Genomic DNA, 26,919 nt, shown 5'->3' on the forward strand with positions numbered 1-26,919 from the left:
ACGTGTGCATTTTAATTTTAAGATAATATCTAATATGTTGCAGGGTCCTGTAGGGAACCAGTCTCAAGAAAGGGAGAAGAGGACAGGCCTGTCCTGCCTCCATTGTCAGCCATCAGTGGCAGCTGAGGCCTTGGGGGGTAAGCATCTCCTGGAGGCAGCAGAAGCCTCTCTGGATGTGAGCCAGGCAACGGAAGGCAAGCACAGGGAAGGCTCAGGTTCTGCCCTGGGGGATCCTGGGAAATTGGAAGTTGGCACCTGCCCCCAAGGCTTGGCCTCTGTCCCTGGTGCCCCAGCGTGCCTGCCCAAGTCTGCTGCATGCGAGCTCAGGATCCTTTCCCTGTGAGCCAGGACATGTCGCCGGTCCTGCAGGAATGAGGGGAGGAGGAGTCAGGGTAGAAGACAGAGGGTTCCCCACTTGGCACCATGAACAGCTGATCGCTGAGGACAGCAGGGGGCCTGCTCTGTGCCAGGCCCTGGTGCCCAGCAGGAATGGGTACTTAGGCATAGAGGGAAAGACCATGGGGTACAGGCTCTGGGCTTAGGTGGGAAAGGCTCAGAATGGTCAACAGGAAGGACAGAGAACCACGTACTTGCTGTGCAGCACAAACAGCCTTTTCGAAGGCAAGAGAGAGAGATAGAGAGAAGGCCAGGAAGAGAGCATGTCATTCATCATGTTCCCTCTTGGTTCTCCATTGTTTCCAGCCTGAGGCCTACCCCTGTCCCGTGGCCTCCAGGATTTCCCCAGTCCCTGGGCAGGGGGAGGGGGCCTCTCTGCAGGCAGTTTAAGCCTACAGGGTGACTCCCATTGGCACCAGCCTGGGGTGAGGGGAATAGCTGACATCCAGTGTCTCCCAGACACCAAAAAAACCACCCAACAACTCTATGTAGGGTGTCCCCAGAGGCATCACTAGCTGCCTTTACCTCCCTAGCTTCTGCCAGTCTCAGTACAACCATGTCCAGTTGGATGTCCCATGCCAGGTAACTGCCTAAGCAATGGCTTTGACCAAGGGCTTTGACCCCTCCCCACAGCACTGGGCCTGCCCTGGGACAACAGCTTTTTCCCCTTCTATCCCCCAAGAACACAAATAACCAGCCCATTCACAAAGCACAACCCTTGTCCCAACCACCCCATAGTCCTGATGTTCCATAGACTGATGTGGACCAAGAATAGGGGGAAGGCTCTGTAGGGCTATGGGGGTGGCTGGCTACCAAGGACCAGTCCCTTAGGGGACCTCCTCCCCCTCCCCCACCCCCATATCTCTGAAGCCCACACTCACTCCACCTCCCGCTTCCGGATGGCACGGCCCGAGGCTAGCACCTCAGCCACCTTGGACACGATTGGATCGTAATTCATGCTGGCCACAGCAATCACCTCATCGCCTCTGCAGGGACAGAGTAACTGAGCCTGAGGACTGCCCAGCAGTGGCCTCTCTTCTTAGAGACCCTGATGTACTCCTCTTCAACTGGGGCCCAGGGAGTGATCTTACCCAGGACAACAGAAATATTCTGAGCACCCAGCCCTCCCTGCTTTGCTTGGCCCAGCATGGGCTTTAGGATCCTGCCAGAGGCCCACTGAGGTTCCAGTCTTTCTCCTCAGTGGAGTTCAGAGCTGGCTCCACTCCTGGGATCACCACTCTCTCTCTCTCTACCTGTGTGATTTTCCTCAGCGTCAAAGCAGGAGTCAACACCCACCTCAAATTGCTGTCCTGAAGATAAAATGTCCTGTCTCAGTGCGTGGCTGCTGGAGTTATTACTGCCCCACCTCCTCACATTCCCTTGGTGGGTCTCCTGCCTAGCTGCCTCCCTTGGCCACTTGGTCCATCTTTCAGGTAAGTCCCCTCCTCTGGAGCAGAGCTCCTCTGGGATGAGTTCCCCTTCCCGACCGAGCTCCCGCTGCTTCAGCGGCTGCCACGTTCCACCCAGTTGCTCTCACTTGGTGTAAAAAGCCACGAACTTGAGCTCTTCCAGATCCCCCTGGATGATGACGTCGTCGAAGCCTTCTCCGTACCCTGTGGGCCGTACAGGAGGGGATGGGGCTCCCCCGGGTCAGCGTCCTGTGGCCTCCTAAATCCCCCCTGAATACCCCACCAGGCCTTGCTCCCTTTGTCCTTTTAGGTGGTCCTTTTAGTCCACCCCTAATCAGTTTTCGCTCTTCCTACAGCTGACGCGGCCCCGCCCCTAGGATGCTCATAGCCCCGCCCGAACTTCCAAGCTCCACCTCTGCGCTCCGCACACACCTTAGCCACACCCCTAAACGCACTTGGCCCCGCCCCTGCCCGGGCCTTCTGTTACCAGCGTAGCGCAGGCTCCTGCCAAACATGGCTGTCCACAGGTAGGGCACGGTGCTGATCTCCGCCTCCTGCGCCAGCATATTCTGGGCCGCCACGCGCCCTGTAAGACTCAGGGTCATGAGATCCCCGACCCTAGCCCCGGCCACCCCTACACTGCCTGCCGGGGCTCTCTGGGGACCTCTGACACGTGGAGCTACTCCTCCTTGCTTTCCCAGAGGTGAACAGGTGCATCATTGCTCAGCCCATTGCCCACACTCAATTGCAGAGGAGACACCTGGCTCAAAGCCAGTCACTTAGATTGCTTCTCTAGAGAATTTGAATGAAGTGCCCCACATCTAGAAGGTCTGTTTCCTGGCGTTGTTGGGCTGCCTCCATTTCAGGTGTGCACCCAGACAATAATCGGACACATCAGGTCTGAAGAATGGGGCACAAGTGCCCAGGGAAGTAGGGATGACAGCCACACCCAGGGCCCCAGAGAATAGCGTGGGTGGCTTCCCAGTTCATATTCCCAGGCCCCACTGGACCCTGTAGTTGGAGGGCTATGAGAGCCTCCTAGACCCTCCCAGTTAAACCTTAATTGTACTTGACTGATGAGTGGTCTTTGGTTCCTTAAAACCAGCACCAACTTTAGACCTTGAACCTGAGCAGATATTGGTACCAGGAGTGGGATTTCAGGCAGCAGATGCTCAGATAATGTGAAGTGAGAGAGGAGAGGTGAGCGCAGGGAGTCAGGTGGTCCTCCCCACGAGGCAGCTAACTTGCTTGTACCTACATCTTAGGGACTCAGACCAGGTGTTCACAGTAAATGAGGCTTCAGGGGCATGGTGACCACCAAGTGTGTGTGTGTGTGTGGTGGGGGAGCTATTCGTCATAGAGCACAACAGTTCTCCACTGAGCCCAAGTTTCCAGGCCCAAATGGCTGCCTCCCAGGGGCCTGCATGAAACAACTGTGTTCACAGAGCCAGTCGAGTGGCCCAAGGGAGACAGAAGCACTGAGTGGGAAGGTGGCCCGTGTCTTACTAAATCCCTTTCTCTCTCCCTGGGTGACTGTACAGGTTGGTGAGGATGAAAGGAAAGGAGGGGCTGGTGGAAGGATGGGGTGGGACACTGTGGCTAGTTGGGTGGGGTGTCCTGAGGGCACTGGAGGGGCGTCTGTGGATGGGCCACAGGGCTTGCTCTGTCAGCTTTTTTTTTTTTTTTTTAAGTCAGCTTCATGCCCAGTGAGGAGCTTAACATGATGCTTGAACTCACAACCCTGAGATCAACACCCTGAGATCAAGACCTGAGCTGAAATCAAGAGTCAGATGCTTAACTGACTGAGTCACCCAGGCGCCCTGTCAGCTGGCTTGATCACCTGGAGGAGGCTCCCAGACAGGCCACCACAAAGCCTTGAATGTCTAACCCAGAGACCGGGATCCAAGGCCAGCAACTGAGGAGTGGGCCTGGGGGAAGCTGAGACCCTGGGACAGCCTCCCATCCCCTATCCTGCCGCAGGGCTGGCCATACCCTGGGCATGAGCCATCTGCCAATGTGGGATGTTCACTTTCCGATTGTTTCTCCAGGCGAGGGGGAAAGTGACAGCATCGCCAGCTGCAAACACGCCCGGAACGTTGGTCTGCATCATCTGTGGGGAGAGGGCCCAGGGCTCTGTGGGTGGCACAGTGGCCTTGACTTGGACATGCCACTACCCCCGGCCCAGCACCCTGCCTGCCCCCGCCACCACCACCCCCCAGCCCCACCTTGTTGACAGGGATGAAGCCTCGGGAATCCAGATTGATGCTGCTCTGCCTCAGGAAGCCCGTGGCAGGCACCGCACCTGACAAGACAGGGGCCACCATGTCCATTCCCTGGTCCCTCCCTTCTCCCACCTCATTGTCCTCCATGACCCATACCCTTCACTCACCACAATTCAGCCCCAGACCATTCATCCAATGGGCTGCCCATCCTGCAGCCTTCATGCATCCTGTCCCCTCTGCCTGGACCCTCACAGACCCTGTACCTCCCATGCGGCCTCATGTATCACCTCCTCTGAGAAATTCCATGAAGCCCCTGGTAGGGTCAGCATGCCATACCTTCCCAGCCCCTAGGCTGCCACCTCCCAGCTCTGTCCTTTCCCAAACTGGCACCTCAGCTGGAGCAGTTTGAGGCTTGTTTGTGTTCTGCAGCCCACATGGGGCAGGCTGTGGAGTCGAATATTTGTGGGCAGCAGTCACTGGGAGCATCCTCCATGCCAAGCCCTGGCTAAATGTGGAACACCCATTCCCTGATAGCCTGGTGAAGTGGGTATGGTTGGGGTACCCATTTTACAGATGTGAAAACCAAGGCCCAGGGAGGGGAAGAGACTGGCCCAAGGCCATTCTGGAGCATGTGCAGGTGCTCATTTGCACCTGCCTGCCCACCCACTCACCAATGCCCACAACACAGACGTCAGCCCGCACAACCTTGCTGCTCTTCAGCACGACCTCCTTCAGCTGTGGGGAGGGGGCGGGTTAGCAGGTAGGCCCAGCTCCTGGGAACAGGGGAGAAGGGGCAGGAAGAAGGGCCCACCTTTCCCTCCTGGGCCCGTAGCTCAGACACCTCTGTCTGCATGTAGAACTTGACCCGGTTGTTCTCAAACATCTGTCAGGGAAGGTGGGCAAGAAGGCCATGGATGAGAGCATAGCCAGGGGCTGGGCTGGGTGCCTGGAGTTCTGACAGCCCAGGTGTCGAGAGTCAGAGTGGGCTTACTTTCATGAGGGCACGACCGACACGTTCCCCCAAAAATCTCCTGAAGGGTGTCTCCTCCAGCTCCACCACGGACACTGAGTGGGCCTTTTCAGTCAGATAAGCAGCCACCTCCATCCCTAAGGGGTGGTACATGGTAGTCTAGCACCCTGCACCCTGGGACCAGCCATGACAGCCTGACCACTGCCCCCACCAGCCCCGGCTGCTCACCCAGGAAGCCAGCTCCCACGACCACTGCGTTGCGGCCCCGGGCTAGCCTCACCACACGATTGGCATCTTCAGGTGTCCGGATAGTGAACACGTTCTCCACCTCTTTGCCTTTGCAGCTCAGCATCTTAGGGCTGAGATGTGGCCAGCATCAGTGAGGGGCTCCCGGCACCCAATCCCTCGCATGCTGGCTGGTGCCCTGCCAAGTGCCAACAGGGTACAAGGGGGAGACACCCTCCTACCTGCTCCCTGGTGCGAGAAGCAGCTTGCTGTACTCCAGCTTGAAGCCATCCTTGAACACAACCTTCTTGTTTCTCACGTCCACCGTAACCACCTGCAACCCCCGCCGGGCAGAGTGTGGGCCTGGCCGTGGACTTGGGCCTGGCTGCCCCTCCGAGCTCCTGCCAGACCCTCTGAACAGGAGGTTCCACAGGCACTGTTCCTGCCACTTGGATGGTCCTCTTTCCCTCACCTGGCTTCTCCTTACTGTTTAAGGTTCTGACATCACCTTCCCCTCAAAGCCATCCTTATGCTCTCCGGCCCCAGATCTGAACAGATTTCTGCATGTGCCCACAATCCTGACTGGAAGAATATCCAGTGCTGCCTTCCAGGCCTGGAGCACCCCCGGGAGGGCCTAGACATCAGGGCCAAGACGGCAGAACACCTCCCCCCACCACACACACCTCCAGGGGCCTGCATGGCCTCACATCATTTGTGGTTCTCACTAAGCCTTCCCCAGACTTGTTTCTTAGTCTTGGCCCCATACCTGGGCCTCGGTGAGCACCTCGATGCCATAGGCTCGGAAGAACTCCTTGGGCCTCAGGGCCAGCTGCTCAGGCTGTGCATCCAGGGACTGCAGGAGATAGCTATCTTGAGATAAGGCCAGGTGGCCAGTGTTCCATTTTGCAATGGAGGACCCAATGCCTAGCTGGGCCCAGGTCACAAAGGGGCTGCAGAATGGAATTCACCAAACCCACATCTTTATAGGGTACCACAAACAGGCCTGGTCTGAGCAGAGAGGCAGCTGGTCAGACCCCCAAGGGGTGACAAGCAAGGCGCTGAGAGGGCCTGACTGTGCCCAGAGAGCTAGGGGTCTGGGGCCTGCCTGGGCTCCCATTTGCCCCTCCTCCCACCTTGCTGAGCTTAGGCCGGTCATAGGGGAGGTGCCGGTCCAGTGTGCACAAGACGATCCTGTCTGAGAACCCCTCCTGCCGCAATGTCTCTGCACATACCAAGCCAGCTGCACCTGAGGGGATGGTGCTGTGGGTTAAGGGACCACCTCTCCCCCACCCTGCCCTACCCCTCATAACCTCACCACCAACCTGCGCCTACAATGAGCACGTTGGTGCTGCTGCTGTGGCCAGCACTTGGAGAGATACACTTGGCCATCACTTTGGTTCTTCGCTGTAGCTGCAAGGCCTGGGGATGTCCAGAGAGCAAGAGGCAGCTGGGAGCTGGAGTCATGGAATGGCATCCTCCCTATGCCATCATCCCAGCAGGCCAGGTCCTGCTGCTGCAGTCCAGCCTCATCCCCACTGCACAGTTTTCACTCTGCCCCCAGCCACAGGGCCTTTGCACATGCTGATCCCTGGGCCAAGATGCCCTCCTCACTTCTCCTTTTTGCCTGAGCCCAAGCCACGCCCTCACCTGCTTACTGGCTCGGACGTACACCTTCTCCTTCTCAATCTTCACCTGCAAGGGCTGTGTTGCTCAGGACCAGGTTTTGGGGGGCTCCATCCCCTGCCCTGCACCCCCAGGCTCCCACCCTACTGCCCCCCTGGCCCCACCTGGAATTTGTGCAGACTGTCCAGGCCAGGGAAATCCTCTAGGTCACCGGTGCCGATGTTGAAGCAGGCACCATGCCAGGGGCAGCGCACCCGGCCACGGGACAGCACACCTAAAGGAAGCAGTGCTGGGCTGGGGCCACAGGCAACAGCTCCCCTCCCCTGTGTTCCAGCAGCTGCTCGCCCCTCCCCACAGCTCAGGAGACCCCCACTAATAGATGAGACCCTGGAGGTCCAGGGAAGAGCCAAGCCAGCCTGTGATGGTGCAGTGGCCAACCACCCTTCAGGGAGGTCCCACCCCACCTCCTGTGTGTACTGGGACAGCTCACCTTTCACCAGGGGTGCACCATAGTGTGGACACTTGTGGCCCAGAGCGTGGAACTCCCCGTTGTCCTTCACCAGCAACACTTTCCCCCAGCCCAGCTCTACTTCCCGCATCCTGGGGAGGGGCTGCACTCAGACATCAGGCCAGACACCAGGTACCACCTCTGGTGGGCACCTCTTCCCAGAGTCTAGCTTTCTGGGGAGCAGGCCCAGACCAGGAGAAGCCACACTGGTGGTGGCTGGCGCAGGTGCTCGTCAAGGGCTCCCTCCAGGCCTCCCAGCCCACCCCATCCATGGCCTGCACCATGCCTTCCCATCTTGGGCCCTCTGACTGCTCCCTGCCCCACTAGACCCAGCACCCACTGGCCATTCTCGAGGTCCTTGACATGGCAGATGGCGGCCTCCACACAGTCCTGAGCACCAGGGTATGGGTGAGGGGCGGGCAGGCGCTCCTCAGTGTGGAAGTGGCGGGCTGTGCCATTGCCCTGGTAGGCCCGGGGACTGCCCTTCCCGCTGGCTGACAGCTCCTCCTTGCCCCGCTCCTTCTCAGGCAGCACCACCTCGATCTTGAGCTCCACTGTAGGGTAGACAGGGCAGCACTGTGAGTTTCCAGCCCTGCCCACCTCCTTGCCCACCCCATAGGCTCTGGGCAGGCTGGTCCCTTTGAGTTTGAGTTCTCTCCTGTGCCTCCACCTCTCCAGAAAGCCATCTGCAACATCAGCAAAGAGCCTTAAAACAGGCAAGAAGCAGGGGCACCTGGGTGGCTTAGTTGGTTAATTACCCGACTCTTAATCTCGGCTCAGGTCATGATCTCACAGTTCATGAGTTCGAGCCCACACTCACAGTTCATAAGTGCTGAGCTTGCTTGGGATTCTCTCTCTCTCCCTCCCTCTCTCTGACCCTCCCCCGCTCAGGAGCAAGCACAATCATGTGTGCACGCCTGCACTGCACTCTCTCTCTCTCTCTCTAAATAAATAAACTTAAAAATTTTTTTTTTCATTAAAAAAAAAACAAGCTAGAAGCAGAACAGAGACAGCAGGAGGTGAGCTGGGTTGGCTTGATTTCATTCCTGCATGTTTTCTTTTTCAGTAACAAATTAGTGAGGGGCCCACAAATGGAGCTCCTTTGACCCTGAAATTGCCTTTTCTCTAAGAATTTATGTGGGGGGGAAGAACCCTGGTGGCCTGAATCCTGCTCTGATTCCAACTGCACAGTCCCTGATGGAGAAGGACATCCCTGAAGGATCAGGGGCACGTTTAGGGTCTGACTCCAGGGAGAACAGGGCGTTCAAACCTGGGTATGGCTCATTTCCCGGCCAGTGAATCTCGGTAATGGGAAACCAAGGCTTTGTTGTTCTGTTTGCAATGTTCCCATAGGTTTGAGATTTTTTTTTAATTAAAAAAAAAGTGTACACACAGTATTTTCAACTTCTTAAAATAGCTATGCTCACCAGTTTAAGAATCCATCATTTGCCAAGCACTGGTTTTTCAACACCTTCATGTGCAAGGGTGTGGGGCCTTGGAGGTGAACTGTACCCAAAGGGATGGGTGCACAGGGACTGTACAGAGGGGCATGGGGCCCACCTTGAAGCTTCTGTGGTGCAGATGCTTCCCCAGAGTGCCCGTGGCGACTACTCTAAGCAGTCAGTTAGCCAGAGACTGTCATTTTCTTCTGTATATTTCTCTGCATTTTCTAAATTCCCTACAATGTGCCTGGGGTATTTTTCTAATTAGAAGGAAACAATAAACAGAATTTTTAGCAGCAATAATCTGGCCTCCTGGGCTGAGTGATGGAAGCTAAGCCCCTGGCACAGCATGGGCCTAATGAGGAAGCAGGAGTCCAAGGAGTCCCAAGTCCCAAGGCACCAGAGCCTCCAGCCCTCTCCCCTTTTCACCTCTTCTCCCCTCCACTCCAGACCTGACACTCCAGAAATAAACACAGAGTCACACCTCTGGGCCTTTGCCTAGGCAGTTCCTTGGTCTGGGTTGCCATTCTTCCCTGCCCTGGCTCACTGCTGCCCATCCACTTGAACAGCTCAGGTGATGCCTCCTCTGGCTGCCCACTCCCTGCGTGTCCCTCCTCTCTTGCAGAGCTAATCCCCCACTGGCTTGAAGCCTGGGAAGGTAGAACCCCTCCCCCTCCTTATCCTCAAGTCTCAGCCCCTAGCCTGGCCCAGGCGTGGGAGGGGAGGGAAGGGGAAGGGGGGTGGTTGAGGTTCCTCCATGATTCCAGCTGGGCAGGAAGGGAGCACACCACCAAGCTGAAGCTGTTGTATCAGGTGGGAGAAGGGGGAGGGGTGCGGGTTTAGGGTGGGGTAGGTTCTTTGCCTCCATTTCCATACTTTATGTAATAATGTTAGAATGTTTTGAGAAGAATTAAAAAGGAAAATACTCCTGGACTCAGCTGACACCAGCTATGTGAACGTAGAGAGGGAGCTCACAGGAACAGCCTGGCAGGGGCCCAGATAACAACCAAGCCAGGCTGTTTTCATCCTCCACCTCCTTCCAGAAGGCTCCAAGGAGCTCGCTGACGCAGTCTAATGGGAAGCCATTAAGTCAGGAACAGTAGTGTGAAGGTGGATGGAGAGGGTGTCTCTGCTCACCCATAGAGCCAGATCAACCCTAGCAAATGATTCCCAGGTGCCCATGTGACCATGGGCTCCTGCCTTAGCCCCTTTGGACTGCAGACGCCTTCATTATAAAACAGAGAACAGTGCCTACCTCTTTGGTGATAGTCAATGCTGAAGGATTTAATATATGTAACCCAGAGCAGAAGCTCAACAGATAAAGCTGGGTAGTAGCATTTTATTGGTGAGCTCTGAGCTTCCTGACAGCCATGGCAAAAAGGGAAAGCTGTTAGGTAGCACTTGTGTCCTATTAAAAGGCAAGTGACCAGATGCCAAGAGAGCTGCACTTCCTCCTAGTTCTGAGCTTAGTGTGGGTCTGGCCTGGAATACTTCCTATCAGGAACACAGAGCCAATGGAACACAAGGAATACAGAGTGAGCTCAGGAAATGTGTGCTGATGTGCTCCAAGTCAGAGTCAAGCAAGATAGAAGGTGAAGAATTTGCACAAAGACCTTGGGCTTGTTGTGGTCTCCCTATAGCCCCTGCTGACCCCAGCTGAACTTCTATGGCCCAAATGCTCTCACTCCCACAACCTGAAATTTCCTGAGCCTCACCCCTGACCTGCCCAGTGTTGAGTGCCTGGGGTCTAAAATCTTGCCCTTCTGCCATAGCTCCACAGGGGAGTCCTGGAAGCAGGGAACCTAGCTCCTAAAAGAGGGGATAGTAACATTCTGCACAGCCTCCTGTGTGCCAGGCCCTGTGCTAAGCACAATAGTCTGCATGAGGGGGTGGAGGTGGGGAGCAAAACGGTTAGCCCCACTTACACATGAGAACACAGCAGCACAGAGAGGTGAAGTCACCTGCCCAAGGCCACACAGCCAGGAAGGGGCAGGGCTGAATTTAGGCTCAAGAATGCAAGTTCTTACCACTGCCTCTAGGGTGGTGAGAATGGCCAGCTCCTGAACTGGGAGCTTGGGGCCAGGGGCCTCAGGCAGGCCAGCCTATTGAGGCCCTTTACAAGAAACTGCAGATGGCACCCTCTGCTCTTGGCTTCCTGCCAGCCCAGTAGTCCTACAGGAGCCAGATTTGGGACCAGCTAGCATTTTTCTGCCCACTTCGGATGGAGGAAGGCTGAGGTCAAGACAGTGGACATCATTTGCCCAAGTCATACATGGAAGCAGGAAGGGTGGTAGGATCAGGCCCAGGGCTGGGTACCCACAGCATAGGCATGGGGGGAGGAAGAGCTGGCTCCTGAGGCAGGTGAAGGGGGTGTTCCTCTGCCTGGCAGGGCATCAAAGGTCTCTTCTTGCCCCAAGTTCTCCCTCAGACCCAGGAAAGAGAGAATAGGCTCATGTGTTCCAAGGTAATGGAGCTGATGGGTATCAGGTAAGGGGAGCTGGGGCGAGCTGGTTGGGGCAGGGTGGCCTGGGTGGCAGGTGGGCGGGGGCACTGAATAGGCACTAGAGAGGCCAGTAACATGCCTCCATTCTTTTGCCTTCCTGAGTGTTGTGAAGAGAGAAGAGGGAAGATAGGGGCTGGAGAGAGAGCCCAACAGACAGGGGTCTCCATGGAGAGCAGACCTGGGTCTCCCTTAGCATCTGTGAGGCCCCCACCTCTGGCCAGAACTTCTTGGGCCAGGCAGGGCAGGATTTCATGCACAAATGGGGAAATTCGGCCCAAGGTCACACAGGACATCAGAAGAGGTGAACACTCCACCCTCATGGCAACTTTGAGAGATCAGGCTCATTTTGTAGAGAGTGAAACTGAGGCTCAGAGAGGTAACTTGCATGCCCTGGGTCACATAGTGGCTGAGGGTGTCCTCAGAGTCCCTCTTCCCCAACCCTAGGGGACACTGTCCCCCTCCCCTCCCCCAGGGCAGGAGGAACGGGTAATTTCTACTTTTCAATAAAGATTCAGCTGCTATTCCCACCACAAACACCCAAATCCCCAAATAAAGAGGGGGACCCATTGGAGGGGATCCAAGAGAATGGCTCCAAGCCCCCACTCCCTCCAGCCTTCAGGGAATTAACATTCGGAGCCGGCTGCCGCCCGGCCTGACCTACTTCAGAGGCAGAGGGGGGAGGGGGAGGAGGAAGGATGTGGCCGGAGGAGGGAAGAGGGAGGAGGAGGGAGGGGAGAATGAGGCAAGAAGAGAGGAGGTACCTGGCTTGGGCTTGGAGAAGCACCCACCCATGGCGAGTGGCCCACAGATGAGTGGGGGGCAGGTGCACAGATGGCTGTGGGAGTCCTAGGGTGCCCCCGGTGGGGCTGGACCCCCTGTGGCCCTTAAAGATGCTGGAGCCGCCATCCCAGCAGGAGCTGCCTCCAGGACCTGCAGGGGAGACAGAGGCATCTGTAGGGACCAGGGCTTTGATGGGGAATGTGAGTAGAGATACAGAGAGATAGAGACAGACTAGGGGAGGGGCTTCTGGAGGACAAGCACATTTGAGCTAGGAACCATGTAGGGGACCTTGGTGGCACCTCCCCTTTGAGGCCTCACTCTCCCCTCCCATCTTTGCTGTGCCTACTGCCTGGGGAGCCCCTCTGCTCCAACCTCAGCCATTCTTTTAGGTGTAGCTGCCTTGTCCAGTAAATCCTGATTTCTGCAACCCACTCAAAATCCAGCAGCTAGGGAGGCCACAATGCCTGGGGTCAAACCCCAGGGTACCTTGGCCTTCCTGGTCCAGGGGTTTCTCCTTCCTGCAGTGGGGGTGATGTTTAGTTTTCCCAGGCCCTGGCCCCCACCCGGCTGGCAGCCCCTGGATACCCACCTCCTCCAGGGACAGCCACAGCTTCTTCCTCCTGGCCCAGCCCAGAGGTGGACCGGCCCTGGAAGGCAGGGCGTGGGGTGGGGCAGGGGTCCAAGAGGCTGCCCAGCCTCTACTCCTCCTCCTAGTGTGAGTTAGGCCAGGAGAGACTGGGGGCGCGCGTCAGGGGGTGGGGTGGGGGTGGGGTGGGCCAGGCTACTTGTCCCCAGGGAAACCCAGCTCCATGGTGAATAGAAGTGGGCGGCCAGCCCAGGCCTGATGGGGTTGGGGGAAAGGGAGGCCAGGCACACAGCCCAGGCCCAGCAGTCATGAGCTCCCACCCTGTGCACCTCCCCCCTTCACAAATGTCCTCCAGGCCTACGGTGCAGAGATCACATCCAACAGCAGATGAGGAAACTGAGGGGCCAAGGGCTTGCCAAGGTCAGGCAGCAGGCAGGGCCATCCAGGTGGCCTCCCACTTCCCTCCCACCTTGGTTAGTTTCAAGATAGGAGGGGACCCAGGAAGCCCCCATATCACCCTGCAAGCCACAAAGCCATGGGGAGAGGTCACCTGGTCAGCAAAGAGATCCCTGCAGCCAAAGTCCTCAAGGCCACAGGGTGGGCCTTCTGGAAGATTCAGCTTACAGACTGGACTTTGGAAGGCCTGGGACAAAGCTGCCCTGTTTACAAATGATCTTCCCCCAGTCCATCCAACTGTCATCCTTTCTGTTTTCCCTGGAAGTTCTTCCTGAAGTCTAACTGGAGGTGGGGCTGGCACCTATTTGGTCTTGCCCAGATCCCTGCAAGGGCTTTGAGTGGGTGCCTGAGAGCAAGGGGGCCAAGAAGACAGGAGGAAAAGTTGGGAAGGACAATCTACTGCCTGGCATCTGATGTAACCTGCACTAGAGGCACCCATTATAATTCAGGAGGTGGTGGTACTTAAAGGCCACCTGGGCATACCGATGCCCTTTAACCCTCTCATCACCAAGGCAGGTCTGTAAGATTTGGCTACCACCTGCCCCACCTGTCCCCTTCCTGGGCACAAGGGGGCCCCTCCCCAGATCCTGGCTTCTCCTCTGGCTCAGCCATACCTACCTCCTTCCTGCCTGGCCTAGGCTTCATCTGCTGGGCCACAGATGTCAGAAAAGGTGGAACTTTCACTTGCTGCCAGTTACCTGTCTAGGCTGTTTCTCCCTTCCCAGGTGCCCAGGTATCTCAGACCCTCCAGGGCCTTGGCCCTGGAAACAGACTTGCTGGGGACTGAACCTTCCGCAGGCCTACCTTGTGCAGGCTGGCTTGGAGCCCTGCTGCCTCAAGGGCAAAGGTTCTTGCAGCAGGAGGGGGCCCTACACCTCCCCCCCCCCCCCCCCCCCCCCCCCCCCGCCAAGATTTTGTGGAGTGCTGTCCCTTGCCTACAAACTACCCAATGCTGAAAAGTTGTAACAGTGCCCAAGTGCTAACTATCCACCAGGAGCCTGTGTCCTGGTTCACAGGGACACCACCCTCCCCTAAGCCAGTGCAGGCTAGACAGAAACAGCAGTGGGGAGGTTGCTGTCCAGTTGGGGCCCTCAGTGCCTTCTAGCGTTCCTTGGGATGGAATTCAAGTTTGCCCTCACCTGCTCCCCTGCCGGGCTCAGGCGCAAAACTCCCGTGCACTCTCCCTGCCTTTGCACGTGCAGTTCCCTCTATCTGGGAAGATCTTTCCTGCAGCCTTCCCGCTGGTCCAGGTGCCCTCACCAAACCGGACGGCCCAGGAAGGGGGACGGGTACACCGCAGGGCCCCGCGGCAAGCGAGGAAGGGCCTGGCGGGGGAGGAGAGAAGGAACAGAGGCGCTCCAGCCTCCAGCATGTCTCTTCTCCCCGACTGCCGACCTCAGCCCCCAACGCGCCGGCCCGGGGTCCAAGATCTGAGAGCGCGCGCGAGCTAGCCCGGGTCGCGGGGACTGTGGAGCCGAGACCCGGCAGCCGAACCGGGATGGCGGGGACAGAGGTCTGGGGCCTGGGGTCCCCGGGGCGGGCGCTCACCTGGGTTCGGCGCCGGCCTCCGTTCTGGAGCCGCTCGGGGCCGCGGCCGCCTGGGGGGGAGGGGGAGGGGGGGGGGAGGAGCGGGCGGGGGCGGGGCCGGCGCTGCGGCGACACTGCGTCCGGGAAGCCCGCGGCGCCCAGCACCGCCCCGCCGGGTCCCTGCTGGTAGTTGGGGGTCGGTTCCAGGTCAGGGGTCAGGCCGGTGGCTTCAGAGTCCTCACAAAGGGTCGCGGGGTATGGGGAGGCATTCGGGGGCCCTTCTGGCCATGGACGCCGCCGGCGGGGTTTGGGTTCCCAGGGATCCTCTGGACCTTAGAGGGGCGCATAGCTGGGCAGCGCACCGGATCTGATTCTTGCTTCTTTTCTTTCTTTCCTAAGTCTTCGAATCGTCGGCGGCGGAGTGACGTGGGGAGTGGGAGTTGAATCACCCGGAGTAAGCTCCCCAAGAAGGAAAATCCAAATCATTTCCCACTACCCCATAGGTAACCTGACTACCTTAGGAGGCTCAGTCTCTTTGGTCTGCCTTCTCCCTACACTTAATACGGTCTATTTTAAATTATATTTTATTACATTTTCTTTTTCCCATCTGTCATTATATCAGGAGAACTTCCTGGATTCCTATAAATCATAATGCCCCCTGACGGTATGTCCCCTCTTCCAGGAAGCCCTCCCTGACCAGCCTCCCCAGACTGGAACTTGATCAGGCCCTGATATCCTGGCTCCTGGTTACCTCCTGTTTCACTGTCCTGACTGTCCTGATCTTCGCATTGTGTTCAGGTTGAGCTTGTACCTCCCGCAAACTGGAACTCAGTGACTATGTGGGAAATGAATGAATGATACTTTCTGGGGAAGTGATGTCACATCTATCATTAAACACATCAGGGCCCATCAACTCTGTGTCTTATTAGTGCTCCTTTAGTGGCTCGTGTTGGGTTCTCTTTTTTTTTTTTTTTTTTTTGCCACCTCTCCCCTTTTTGGACTTTGCTTTCCTGTAAGGATGACAAAAACAACAGCAGTAACAGTCACCTATGCCAGGCAGATACAGCCTTCAGAGAACGTCCTTTATTTATGTCCCACCCTGCCCAGGGGGACAAGCAACACTCTCCCTCATTTTACAGATGGGGGAATTCAGAAGGCTAAGTCTCACCCAGGGGCAGGACCAGAGCCTGCATGGGTCACACTTATGCAGGTGGGTGAGGGGCTGAGGCCTGGAGGAGAAATGTGGCAGGGCAAGACCATAACATCTGGCTTGGAAAATATCCAATGGGATGTTAGCAAAGAGGGAAATGGAACCCCAGGCTGAGATGTAGTAAGGTGACCTGAAGTGGCTGAGAGACCCCTAGACCTAGCAGACACCCCAAAGGCAGGGAGGGGGTTGCCAAGGTTTGAGAAGCGGGTGTGTGTAGGTGATCCCTGTCCAAGCCTGTCTCTGTTCTCCTTCCATCTACCAGCTCCTGTCAGTTTCTCCTGTTCCCGGTTCCCCTCAGACTAGGGCTGGACGCCAAGGTGTGTAGGGAGATCCTTTGGAACATGAGATAGAGGCAATGTTGAACATTGGGATTGACACTGGCGCCCCCTGGAGGCAAGTCTGAGGGTCAGCAGGGCCTACCTGAGCTTTGGGGTTCTGAGGGCAGCCAGCCTCTTCCCTGCCAGACTTAGGTGGATTTCCAGATACAGAGACCTAAGTTTATCTAACTGACTCCCATGAAATCTTGGGGGCTGATACAGCACAGCCAACGCTTGAGTTAAGGCCAGCTGTGCCCACAGCTACAGGGTGATTCATTCATATAGAAACAGAAGTTAGGGGATCTCCAGTTCGGGGAGCCTGAGACAAACCCCATATCCCAGGCTCATCCCTGACTTGCTGTAGCTACTGAAGCCTATCCTCCTCCCAGCCCGGTTGGTCTACACAGTGTGAACACCGTTCTGGGTTCTCTGACTGTGGAGGCCAGCTCCAGCTCCTATTGACCTCTTCAGCCCCACCATGGCCCTCCCCAAGCTGCTGGCTTGCTGCCAGGACTGTCCTGTTTCCAGGTTATGGGGTACCCAGTCCTAATTCTAGTCCTCCTGGAGGGAGAGGAAGGCCAGAAGGGTTTTACTAGGGGGTGGCAAGGACTGAGGACAGACAGGCCCTTAGGAGTTCAACAGAGAGGAGATGGGCATCCAGGCAGAAGGAATGTCCAGGGAAAGGCAAGGAGGTATGATGGCAAATTCTGGGGAATTCAAAATGTGCCAGCCCAGACTGGCTTGGGTGCTGAGTTCTGGGCAGGAGCATAGCATGGAGGTATGTTACAGGGCCCAAGAGCAGCTGGGTGAGGGGTTTTCACCCCATGTGTCTTCAGTAAAAAAACACACCAACAAGTAGGACTGGCACTGGGTTGGAATGGGGCAGAGGGACAAGAAGGTCAGGAGGCACCTGGGGCGAGGATTGAGCCACAGTCAGCTTGAGGGCTGGAAGGTGGGCCATGCCCTTGTGGCCCTTACTTAGACCTGAAGATTTTCTATCATCAGAAGGATTGGCAACAACTTCCACACCCTCAATGACAAATGTCCTGGTTTAAGCTACCTCAGCCACGTGGAGGAATACTGTTCAACCATAAAACGGGTCTACAATGGGTTTGGGAAAATGTTGTAAATATTTTCTTATACATCTCTGGTGAAAGTGTAAGTTACCCTACAGAGGGCAATTTGGCAACACCTCTAAAAACTGCAAATACCCAGAGCCTTTGATCCAGCAATCCCACTTGGAGCAGCTCATTTTAATGCACCTGACCTCCTTGGAAAGGACATACATGTCCATCAATAGTGGATTGTTGAATGAGTAACCGTACATCTATATCATGTGGTACTATACAGTGGTGAAAAAGAACAAAGACAGTAATCTTTAAAACAGACTGGGGAAATAAAGCAAGGTACAGAACAGTAAGTAAGTAATCTATGCTACCTTTCTGAACAGAAAACATTTAGAAAGGATATTTACAGAGGTATATTTGCTTGTATGTTATAGAAAAATTCTGGAAATATACATAATTATATTAATATATTATCAAATATATAATACATAATAAACTAGAAACAGGGAGATCCTGGGGAGTGGAATGGACAGTGGAAGGGATGTGCTTCTTCAGATACCCGTATTTTGAATGCTGCATCCTATGGATGTTTTTCCTCCAACGCTGAAGCCAAAGTCAAATCCCCCAAACTCCTCAGAGTTGTTTTGGGGGAGCTCAAGTGGGCTTCAAACCACTATTCGCGAATGGCTGGCACTGGGGCTTGGGTCCTTTTCCTCTGGTCACTGGGCCTGGCACAGCCCCTGCCCAGGTCTCTCTTCCTCTTGGTGCCCGTCCTGGACGCAGTTACGGGGCAGACTCCCAGTAACTCACTCACTCCCTCTTTCCAGGACTCGGCTGGTGGGCAGCTCCTGGAGCCCACTCAGAGGACATCCCCGCCCCCCGCCCCCACCCAGCCGCTGCCTCAGATTCAGCCTGCACAGCACATTCCGCGGGGCTCTCGGGCGGGTGGGTGTAGGTTGCCCTCAAAGCGCGCCGCCTTAGCCACGCCCCCAGCCCCTCCTTCACCTGTGCCCGCCTCCATTTCAGAGAAGGCAAAGCTGAGACACACCAGCCCTGCCCTCCGGAGCCTCCAGGACCCAGGTTTCGTAGGGCCCCGAGCCCAGGAGCCCTGCGAGGGCAAATTCGTTGGCCCCGGGAAGCCGTCCGGAAAAGGGTAGCGCTGACGGCCACCGGGCCCCGCTTCGGTCTCCCCACCTTCTGTTTGCCACCCTACCTGGCCCTCGGCCCTGCCACCAGGAAGCCCAGGGTAGCCAGACCCCACAGCCCGCGATCTCTCCAGCCGCCGGGGACCTCACCCGAGAGCCATGCGCTCTGGACAACGTCCGGAAAAGGGCAAACCCTTTCTGGGACCTGAGGGCGGGGAGGGAGCCTCCTGCGGCCCCAGTGCACTGTGTTCTCTACCCTCACCCCTCCCGGGGTCCTCCTCTCCATCCCTCCGGGTGATTGTCCTCCTGCCCCCGACTCAGCGGCGGCTGCCCCCGGGACCGACGGCCGCATCTAGGCGTGGGCAGTGGCGGGGTCGGGTGGAAGGGGTCTGGAGGACGCGGTGGTGGTGGTCCCCAGAGCCGGTCCGAAAAGCGGAGAACCGGAGTCTAGGTGACGCAGCCGCGCCGGAGTACGTGCTGCAGCCGGGCTTCGAGCCCAGGACTCCTGGGAGTACCAGGTGTGTGTGGGCCGCGCCTGCGCACTGCTGTCCGAAGGCGTCCGGGTCTTCTACCCTCGGGGTCTTTCGCTTAAAGGCGGGACGGCAACTGGCAATCCCAACTGGCAGTCTTCCCGTGGGGTTGGGCTTGGGTTCTCGCCCCGGCGGACTCCAGTCTTGCTCTCCTAGCACAGGCAGAACATAGACCACAGCCCCTTGGCCCAAGACTTCGGAGAGCTGGAGGCGCAGGAGTGAGGGGCTTCAGTGGCACAAGTAGTTCTCAAACTTGGCTGCATACACCTCTGGAGAACTTAAAAAAGGGATCGAGGAAGGGCAGGTCACCTGAGGTCTCCAGGGACTATGACAAAGCCAGGCACTCTCCAGCCCTGAGCTGTTCCCTCCACCCGGATTTCGTTGATTTCTCTTCCCCTAAGCAGCCAAGAAGCCATCCTGAACCCACCGAGGGCTCCACAGCAGCTCCCACTGTCTCGAGCCACCTTCACCCCGTCTGCACTATGAGCTCTCTAGGGCGGGGACAGGGATTCCCTCCAGCTTAGGTTGCGAAGACTTGGGGAACCAAGGTGTGCACGGAGACTTCAAGATCAAGGTCAGATCCCGAGAAAGGGCTGGGGAAGAGGGCCCATGCCTAGGCAAGAGAAGAGCCTCCCAGAACAAGGACCGAGGAGGAGACCATGTGAAAAGCGCAGCAATGTCACAGTTTTTACTGTGGAGTGAGGTTTCAAGATCTGGGCACTGGCCTCTGCTGGTGTGCACTGAGGCTAACTCAGCAGAGGAAGGTGGACGGACAGCCACCCTCACCTGGTCCCATTTCCAAGGGTTTTTCCTGCCACAGAGGTACCCAGCTCAGTACTGCTGCTCAAAATACACCTTTTCAAACCAAGTATTCTTCAAAGGTGTCTCTAGGGCACTGTGTCTTCCAGAATGACTTAACAGTTTTGTATTCCCATTCAAGGCAAACTTTTCTTTCAAATTCTGCACTACCCTGAAAGTAGAAGCTAGGGAGTACATTTAAGCATAAATATGGACTGGTATCACTTCCTGAAACTCACTTTTGGAGGTTTTACTACAAAGAAATGTGGACCTCTCAATACATACACAAATTATGTGTGAGAACAGGGCTCTGACTCAGGGGATGTGTCAGGAAAGTGTCATCCCTACCCCCATCTCCAGCTGTCTACCTGAAGGTCCCTGGAGTTTATCAGGAAGGCTATATATAGACAGAAACAGAAGAGGCTGCTTGTTTTTTAGGACTTAGTTCCACTTGAAACCATTCAACCCTGGGTAGCTTGTGCTGAACAAATATTTAACAGACGTCTTCAGATACAGGTGCCTAGAAGGGACCTTGGTGGTGTAAACTGTGGCAACTATTGCTTCTTCTTCAGAAGGCCAAGACTGAGCACCAGCCCCCTACAGCACCTACTGTGCTCACACATTGGGAACCAGCTGTTTCTCTTTTGTAGGGGGCTCCAAGTGTGGGGAAGGGCCAATGCAAGACGCACCCTAGGAGAGGCACCAGTTGTTTCTGTGTTTCACAGGCATTCATCAGGTGCTAAACTGACTGGGAGGTTGATATGGGCTGAGAGCCTCCAGGCAGCACTGAGGAGACACCGAAACACCAAAGCCGCTGCTGCCACCACCGGCTGATGCAAGTTTTATTGAGACAATGTACAAACAGGCCATGGAAACAAGGGTTCTGATGCCGGGATCAGTAACGTAAAATGAATACAAAAATAAAAAGGCACTAATCTGTTAAGAAAAGACACTCAATGTTCTAAGAATATAAGTCATTTAATACTGTTAATTTTATAGCACAAAATAAAACAAGCTATGATCCCCAAAAATAATTTTAAAAGCTTACACAGAAAATATTATTGCCTGAAGTTTATGATCTTTAAGTTACAGGTCAAAAGTTTTGTGTTGTTGTTGTTGTTGTCATTTTAAAACACACAGTGAAGACCGTCTAGAAGCAAGGCCACTGTTCCTCCTGCAGAGACAACAACCCTGTGTCAGGGAACTGTCCTTCTACTCTTTTAGAATATACAACCAGCTCAGTTACCACACTGATATCAGTTAACCAGAGTTAGGTCTCTGGTCCCAGAGGGTGGAGTTTGAGGCAGAGCTCAGTGGTGTCCACAGAAAGCATTAGTCTTAGGTACTGTGTTAAAACAATCAAAAGTCACTCATTTTAAGAGGTTAATGAACATAATATTAAAGGATTAAATTATAAACACCTGGCAAAAAAACATATCGTCCCTTTTCAAAAATAAAATGGTCATATTCCTCTGAGCAAACATTACAAGAGCAGTGGCCGTCTGCCTCGGCCTGTCTTGTCTGTAAACAGCTGTAAAAGAAAGTTAGCATGGAGCCAGGGATCCTTCAGCTCCAAGGAGGGAGCAGCTGTCTTTCCCCCCCTTTCAGTTTTCCAACACGAGCACAGAAGGTGTCTTGTCTGGGTGACCAAAGTTGTCAAATGGCAGCTAGTCAACGCGTGCTCCTCTCTAACCATGCCATCAGGTGGTAACACACCATGAAGAAATGACAAGAACAACTCCTGCATGGGAGGTCCTTTTCAGGATAAACAAGTTTTGAATCAAACTGTCAATGCCCTTCATAATTTGTTCAGTTCCCGAGTTAATTTAATATCCAAATATCTTCTTAGGTGACACACAGTAGAGCAGAGCCAAGTAGCAATAATGAACAATCTTAAAAGGAGACCAACCAAGGAGGGAAGGCAGCTCCTCTGGAAGATTCGCATTGCTTTCTGAAACAGGAAGTCTTTCCCAATCACTGGGGAACCCAGGCATGAAGCTGAGGCAAGGATGCGGTCTTCTGTATATTTAGTGTGATGAAGAGAATTTCCCTGCCTGATGAGAAAACTAATAAGGTCCTAAGTCAAAAAGGTACTACTTTTGGCACGTATCTTGAGAGTTCAGAACTCAAGGTTCACCATATTTCAGGCTCCCAATCTCTTGGGCAGCCCTGGAGACATGTACGTGGGCTGAAGTGACAAGCAGACTTATTATGAAGCCAAAGTAGGTTTGTGGGGTGTTCTGATTCTGAAGTGCTCTACACGAGGTGGGTCTTGCCATGGGCCAGCAGACATAGCTGAAAGGAAACCCTGCTTTCCAAAATGGCCATATACTTCTTATACTCTGAACCAAGCCCCTCAGCTAAATTTGGCTAAAAAAAGTCTTAAGGTTTGTGCCTTCTTTAAACAAGGCACATATAATGCTCACAACCCCCTTAGTACTGGGTCACTGGTTGCAAGGCAAGTGCTGCGTCCAGGCAGAGAGCAGGAATGCTGCCACACACGTACCACTTACTGTGGGAGCTAGGCTGGGCCTGAAATGAGTATGAGGCAACTACAACGGAGAGGCACCTTCAGAGCAAGAAGTGGCCACAGTTCTCCCTGACTAGGGAGAGCAGATTGCATTTTTTTCTGGGAAGACCACAGACAGGCAGCCAGTGATTTTTTCCCCAACTGATCATTAACTTTATCACAAGAACACTTTCAAGATTCTTCCATATGGCAGATACCAGCCAAATGAAATATGGATTTAAAGACAGACTGAAAAAATGGTTGTTTTGCTGGTTCCGTCATCAGAATATATCGCTCTAGCCCTCCAAACCTAAGACCCTTGGGACACAGGGCCATGGCTACAGCAGACGCTCAGCAAATGATGCAGTTACTCATTAGGTGGCTGCTACATTTCTAGGTCTTCTGTATTCATTCTGAGCTGAGGCCTGTCTTCACCAGTTTCCAGAAGGGAGAGCAGACTGAACTGCATGAAGGTTCCAGAATCCTAATCTGCTATGTGCACCAGTCGAGGGATCAGCCACACATTTGTATCAAGCGGGCTTATATGAACAGCCCTTTTTTTAGCTAACAAGGAAACAATAACATCAAATTGCTAAATGGTTAATGGTTCTCCCTAGTGACTAAAATCTTAGACATTAAATGCATTAACCAATTTGCAGAGCTTACATTTTCTTTGCCTGAGGGCATCAGAGACATACAGACTGGGGAACCAGTATTAGCAGCACCATCTTTCTCTGGCAGCCTTGTGAACTTGGGCTGTGGTGGCGAGGAGTGAGCCTCAGTGAGTAGAATTTAAAGATTCATTAATTATTTCAATGATTCTATGAACAACTTCATTTTTTAAAGAAACTTAATTCCTATACCTTAAAGGGGTGTATTCACTGAAACAGTAGACAGAAAATTGGCTAAGTGCGCCCCCCACATTGCTCCTGTCACTGGCAAACAAGGTAAGCAAAGGTTTCCCCAAATCACCCCTCACTCTGATGCTTTTGGGGACAATGTAATCCAAGAGGCCATGCACACAGCTTGGCACACTATGACTGATCTTTTGTGGGCTGTTTGCAATATGGCAAAACAAGGTACAATTGGCAACCAAGACAATAAAGGCCTCTGCTTCAGGGCTGTTTTTTCCTTTAGTTACAGCAGCTTCAGTTTGGAAGCTCAGAGGCACGAGTCATTCCTTACAATACCACAAAAATCCAACCCTCTAGTTAAAAACCTGTTCAGAACACACAAATCTAATTAAGTCTTCCAAAACCAAACCAAAAGGAAAAAAGAAGAGCCAGATTTGGGGAGTTAAGGACAGAATTCCCTCTTCTGTAAGGTTCATTTGCTCTGTTCTTCAAACGAAAAACAAAATGGCAACTGAGCCACTGCTCTGTGGAACAGCAACGTGCAATGTCTCATCACGGCCTCAAGCTCCATCTGATGAACATGATAGAATCAGTCACAAGTACAAACAGGGCAGTGATGAGAAGACAGACCCTTTCCTCGTCAACTTCTCTCCACTTGTGTGCTTCCACCAGTACTTCCAGTTTATGATCCAAAAGAACTCTAAAATCGGCTACTCTTGACAACACGACTATGATACAAATGCCGAGGCAGCCACTGTGTGCATTCCAAATGGGTGTGAGAGACCGCCACTCTGCAGAAAGCTGGACATCGGCAATGCAGTGTAACTTGCCTATGAGAGAGAATGCTTTCCCACTTCAAAGAAGACTATGACAGGCAGAACAACGAAGCAGCAGGAAACAGGCAACAGCAATCACTCGTTTTCATCAGGGTTTTGAGGGTCAATGATTTTGACATGTGTAAAGGGGAAAAGCCCTTTGCGCCCATTCACTTCGCCTTCCCACTGGCCATTTATATTCATTCTTGTGACTTTCACAATGTCACCAACCTGTAAGGATGGAGAAAGAAGACAAAGTCAGCATTTTCTCTGCAAACAGGAGAAAAATAAAGTTTATTTATTTATTTTTGAATATTTATTTTTTGAGAGCAAGCAAGTAAGTGCAAGCAGGGGAGGGGCAGAGAGAGGGAACAGAGAATCCCAAGCAAGCTTCCTACTGTCAGTGCAGAGATGGCTCGATCCCATGAACTACGAGATCATGACCTGAGCCGAAATCAAAGATGGATGCTCAACTGATTGAGCCACCCAGGCGCCCCCCAAAGAAAGTTTACTTTATTTAAAAATAATTTTTTGGGGGGGGGCGCCTGGGTGGCTCGGTCAGTTAAGCGTCTGACTTCGGCACAGGTCATGATCTCACGGTCTGTGAGTTCGAGCCCCGCGTTGGGCGCTGTGCTGACCGCTCAGAGCCTGGAGCCTGTTTCAGATTCTGTGTCTCCCTCTCTCTCTGCCCCTCCCCTGTTCATGTTCTGTCTCTCTCTGTCTCAAAAATAAATAAACGTTTAAAAAAATTAAAAGAAAATAATTTTTTTAACATTTATTTATATTTGAGAGAGAGAGAGAGAGAGAGAGCGAACGAGCACGAGAGCAAGAGCGTGTGCACATTCACAAGCGTGGAGAGGGCAGAGAGAGAGGGAGACAGAATCTGAAGCAAGCTCCAGGCTCTGAGCTGTCAGCACAGAGTCCAACACAGGGTTCGAACTCAGGAGCTGTGAGATCATGACCTGAGCCAAAGTCAGAAGCTTAACTGACTGAGCCACCCAGGCACCCCAAAGTTTACTTTATTATTTTGTTTTTGTTTTTAATGTTTATTTATTTTTGAGAGACACAGAGACAGAGTGGGGGAGGGGCAGATAGAGAGGGAGACACACAATTTGAAGCAGGCTTCAGGCTCTGGGCTTTTAGAATACAGCCTGACATGGGGGTCGAACCCACGAACTGTGAGATCATGACCTGAGCCGAAGTCGGACGCTTAACTGACTGAGCCACCCAGGTACCCCAAGAAAGTTTACTTTTTTTTTTTTAAACGTTTATTTATTATTGAAATACAAAGAGTCAGAGTGTGAGCAGGGGAGGGGGAGAGGGAGACACAGAATCTGAAGCAAGCTCCAGGCTCTGAGCTGTCAGCACAGAGCCCAACACGGGGTCCGAACTCACAAACCGCGAGATCATGACCTGAGCCGAAGTCAGACGCTTAACTGACCGAGCCACCCAGGCACCCCGAAAGTTTATTTTAAATAATACACACTGTTTTATCCAAAGGAACCTACCAATAAGCTCACTGCACTTCTCTTCAGGTGCCAAGATTATATAGTAAGTGAAGCAGCTTCTGAGCATAAAAGCACCCTTTTTTCTCCCCATCCTGTTTACTAAAACTCCAACAGGACAGAAATGAACACTTAACTCTCTGAGAATGGTTACAGTGAAGTCACACACACACACACACACACACACACACCCCCACACACACACAAAATGTGTCTCCGCCTTAATTTACATGGGGTGGAACTGCTGTCACCAAAACCTCAGTAACCATGCTGCTTTCCCCAAGCAGCAATAATGTCTCCCTGAGTTGTCCATTCCTGGCTCCCCTCCCCTCTGTGGGGCAGTCACAGAGGGAAGGAAGCTCAGCTTTGAGCATCTTTTAAGGCCTATTTTAAATTAAAAAAAAAAAATGTTTTATTCATTTTTGAGAGAGAGAAACAGAGTGTGAGCAGGGTTAGGCAGAGAGAGACACACACACAGAATCTGAAGCACGTTCCAGGCTCTGAACTGTCAGCACAGAACCTGATGCAGGCCTCGAACCCACGAACCATGAGATCATGACCTGAGCCAAAATTGGACACTTAACCGACTGAGCCACCCAGGAGCCGCTTAAGGCCTATTTTAAACTGCAGGGTGGTAGGAATTCTATCTACTATCAAAGGACAGGCACCAATTAGGGGCAGCTCTACTCATCAAGGGGAATGCAGCAATTTTGTTTTGGAAATGGTTTTCAAATTGTTCTGGAGACCCACAAAGCTCTAGGGAGGTGTTTTAAGGGCTCAACAAATGTCTGATTGGGATTTCAACTTTTTAAAATTGTATTTTATAAAATTATAGTAGGAAAAAGTACACTGAAATGTGCCACTGCCAAATTAACCTGTGCTGCCCTGCTAGCTGCTTTTCATGCAGACCTTCCTTGGAATGAAGCTTCTTTTGCTTTGTGTCTGATTGAAGACTCCCCCAAATGGCAAGGTAAAAGCTACAAGACACCTATCACGACTTGCAACAAAACACATTCAGAAATAAACAGAATGCTAAGATGGATCAGACGGCACTGGTCATTCATGTTATTTCCATGTTATTTCATGTTTTTTTTCTGCCCATTGTAATAGTCCACTGTCCCAAATGCCTTTTTAGCTAATTCTTATAAATCTCAACTTAAAAAAAAAAATTATACTTACATAAAAACTTTTATATCTGACATATAGTGGGGTTCCATGCAGTATTTCGTTTGGAAAAAAAGGTTCTTCTGCTAAAGTTACTGGTCCAGCAAGCTGACTGCTGGCCTGGAATGATCAAAGATCACAGGGATGACAAGGCAGCTTTAGTAGTTCACGTGCACACAGATCTGGGCCATTAAGGCTGCCTCCATAAGTGTGAAGGCAGACCTCCTCCTACCCCTGGTCCCTTCTCCAAAGCCCTGGAGCTCAGAGGCTTTGGGTGGAGCCACAACTACCTCTCTTGGGTTACAAGGTGGGTCACTACCCTCTGAAGAAAAGGAGGTTATGTTTTCTGAAGCAAATC

The 26,919-nt window shown here is 53.5% G+C and overlaps 2 protein-coding genes across 8 annotated transcripts in view; both read right to left on the reverse strand.

Annotated features, from left to right (window-relative positions):
• Positions 1 to 19: 19 nt before the first annotated feature.
• On the reverse strand, positions 20 to 14,724 carry AIFM3 (apoptosis inducing factor mitochondria associated 3). 5 transcript variants are annotated; one of them, XM_042909935.1, is made up of 22 exons: positions 14,669 to 14,717; positions 14,260 to 14,445; positions 12,668 to 12,788; positions 12,060 to 12,228; positions 7,694 to 7,907; positions 7,336 to 7,445; positions 7,010 to 7,119; positions 6,870 to 6,914; positions 6,545 to 6,641; positions 6,356 to 6,468; positions 5,989 to 6,075; positions 5,465 to 5,556; positions 5,226 to 5,356; positions 5,019 to 5,134; positions 4,839 to 4,910; positions 4,699 to 4,762; positions 4,031 to 4,107; positions 3,798 to 3,915; positions 2,293 to 2,391; positions 1,934 to 2,009; positions 1,278 to 1,382; positions 227 to 363 (listed from the first exon to the last, which is right to left on the reverse strand). In XM_042909935.1, exons 4-22 carry the CDS (start codon positions 12,088 to 12,090, stop codon positions 324 to 326), a joined length of 1,797 nt encoding a protein of 598 aa, XP_042765869.1. In that variant the 5' UTR covers positions 12,091 to 12,228; positions 12,668 to 12,788; positions 14,260 to 14,445; positions 14,669 to 14,717; the 3' UTR covers positions 227 to 323. The 5 variants fall into 5 exon arrangements, with proteins under 5 accessions (XP_042765872.1, XP_042765869.1, XP_042765871.1 ...); XM_042909939.1 differs by lacking the exon at positions 227 to 363 and adding an exon at positions 1,693 to 1,706 and having other exon boundaries at positions 1,305 to 1,382; XM_042909937.1 differs by lacking the exon at positions 6,870 to 6,914.
• A 5,800-nt stretch (positions 14,725 to 20,524) lies between these two features.
• The window catches only part of CRKL (CRK like proto-oncogene, adaptor protein), a 37,053-nt gene continuing 30,658 nt past the window's right edge, over positions 20,525 to 26,919 (reverse strand). The window contains exons 3-4 of one of the 3 annotated variants that reach the window (XM_042909721.1): positions 26,577 to 26,681; positions 25,390 to 25,505 (exon numbers count right to left, since the gene is read on the reverse strand). In XM_042909721.1, coding sequence (XP_042765655.1) covers positions 25,500 to 25,505; positions 26,577 to 26,681 — 111 coding nt within the window. In that variant the 3' untranslated portion in view covers positions 25,390 to 25,499. Of the gene's footprint in view, positions 24,124 to 25,389; positions 25,506 to 25,945; positions 26,682 to 26,919 lie in introns of those variants that run through there. The other 2 variants (XM_042909720.1, XM_042909719.1) reach the window with 2 other exon arrangements.

This window comes from Panthera leo, chromosome D3, assembly GCF_018350215.1.
Source record: "Panthera leo isolate Ple1 chromosome D3, P.leo_Ple1_pat1.1, whole genome shotgun sequence".
Classification (NCBI taxonomy): domain Eukaryota; kingdom Metazoa; phylum Chordata; class Mammalia; order Carnivora; family Felidae; genus Panthera; species Panthera leo.

Excerpts from the sequence above, each read along its gene's own strand:
- AIFM3 (XM_042909936.1), bottom strand. The coding sequence starts at position 12,090 with ATGGGTGGGTGCTTCTCCAAGCCCAAGCCAG. Across the intron at positions 6,076-6,355 it reads ACCGGCCTAAGCTCAGCAAG|TCCCTGGATGCACAGCCTGA; the intron begins GTGGGAGGAGGG and ends TATCTCCTGCAG. Across the intron at positions 2,392-3,797 it reads GCAGATGGCTCATGCCCAGG|GGCGCGTGGCGGCCCAGAAT; the intron begins GTATGGCCAGCC and ends TGAGTCTTACAG.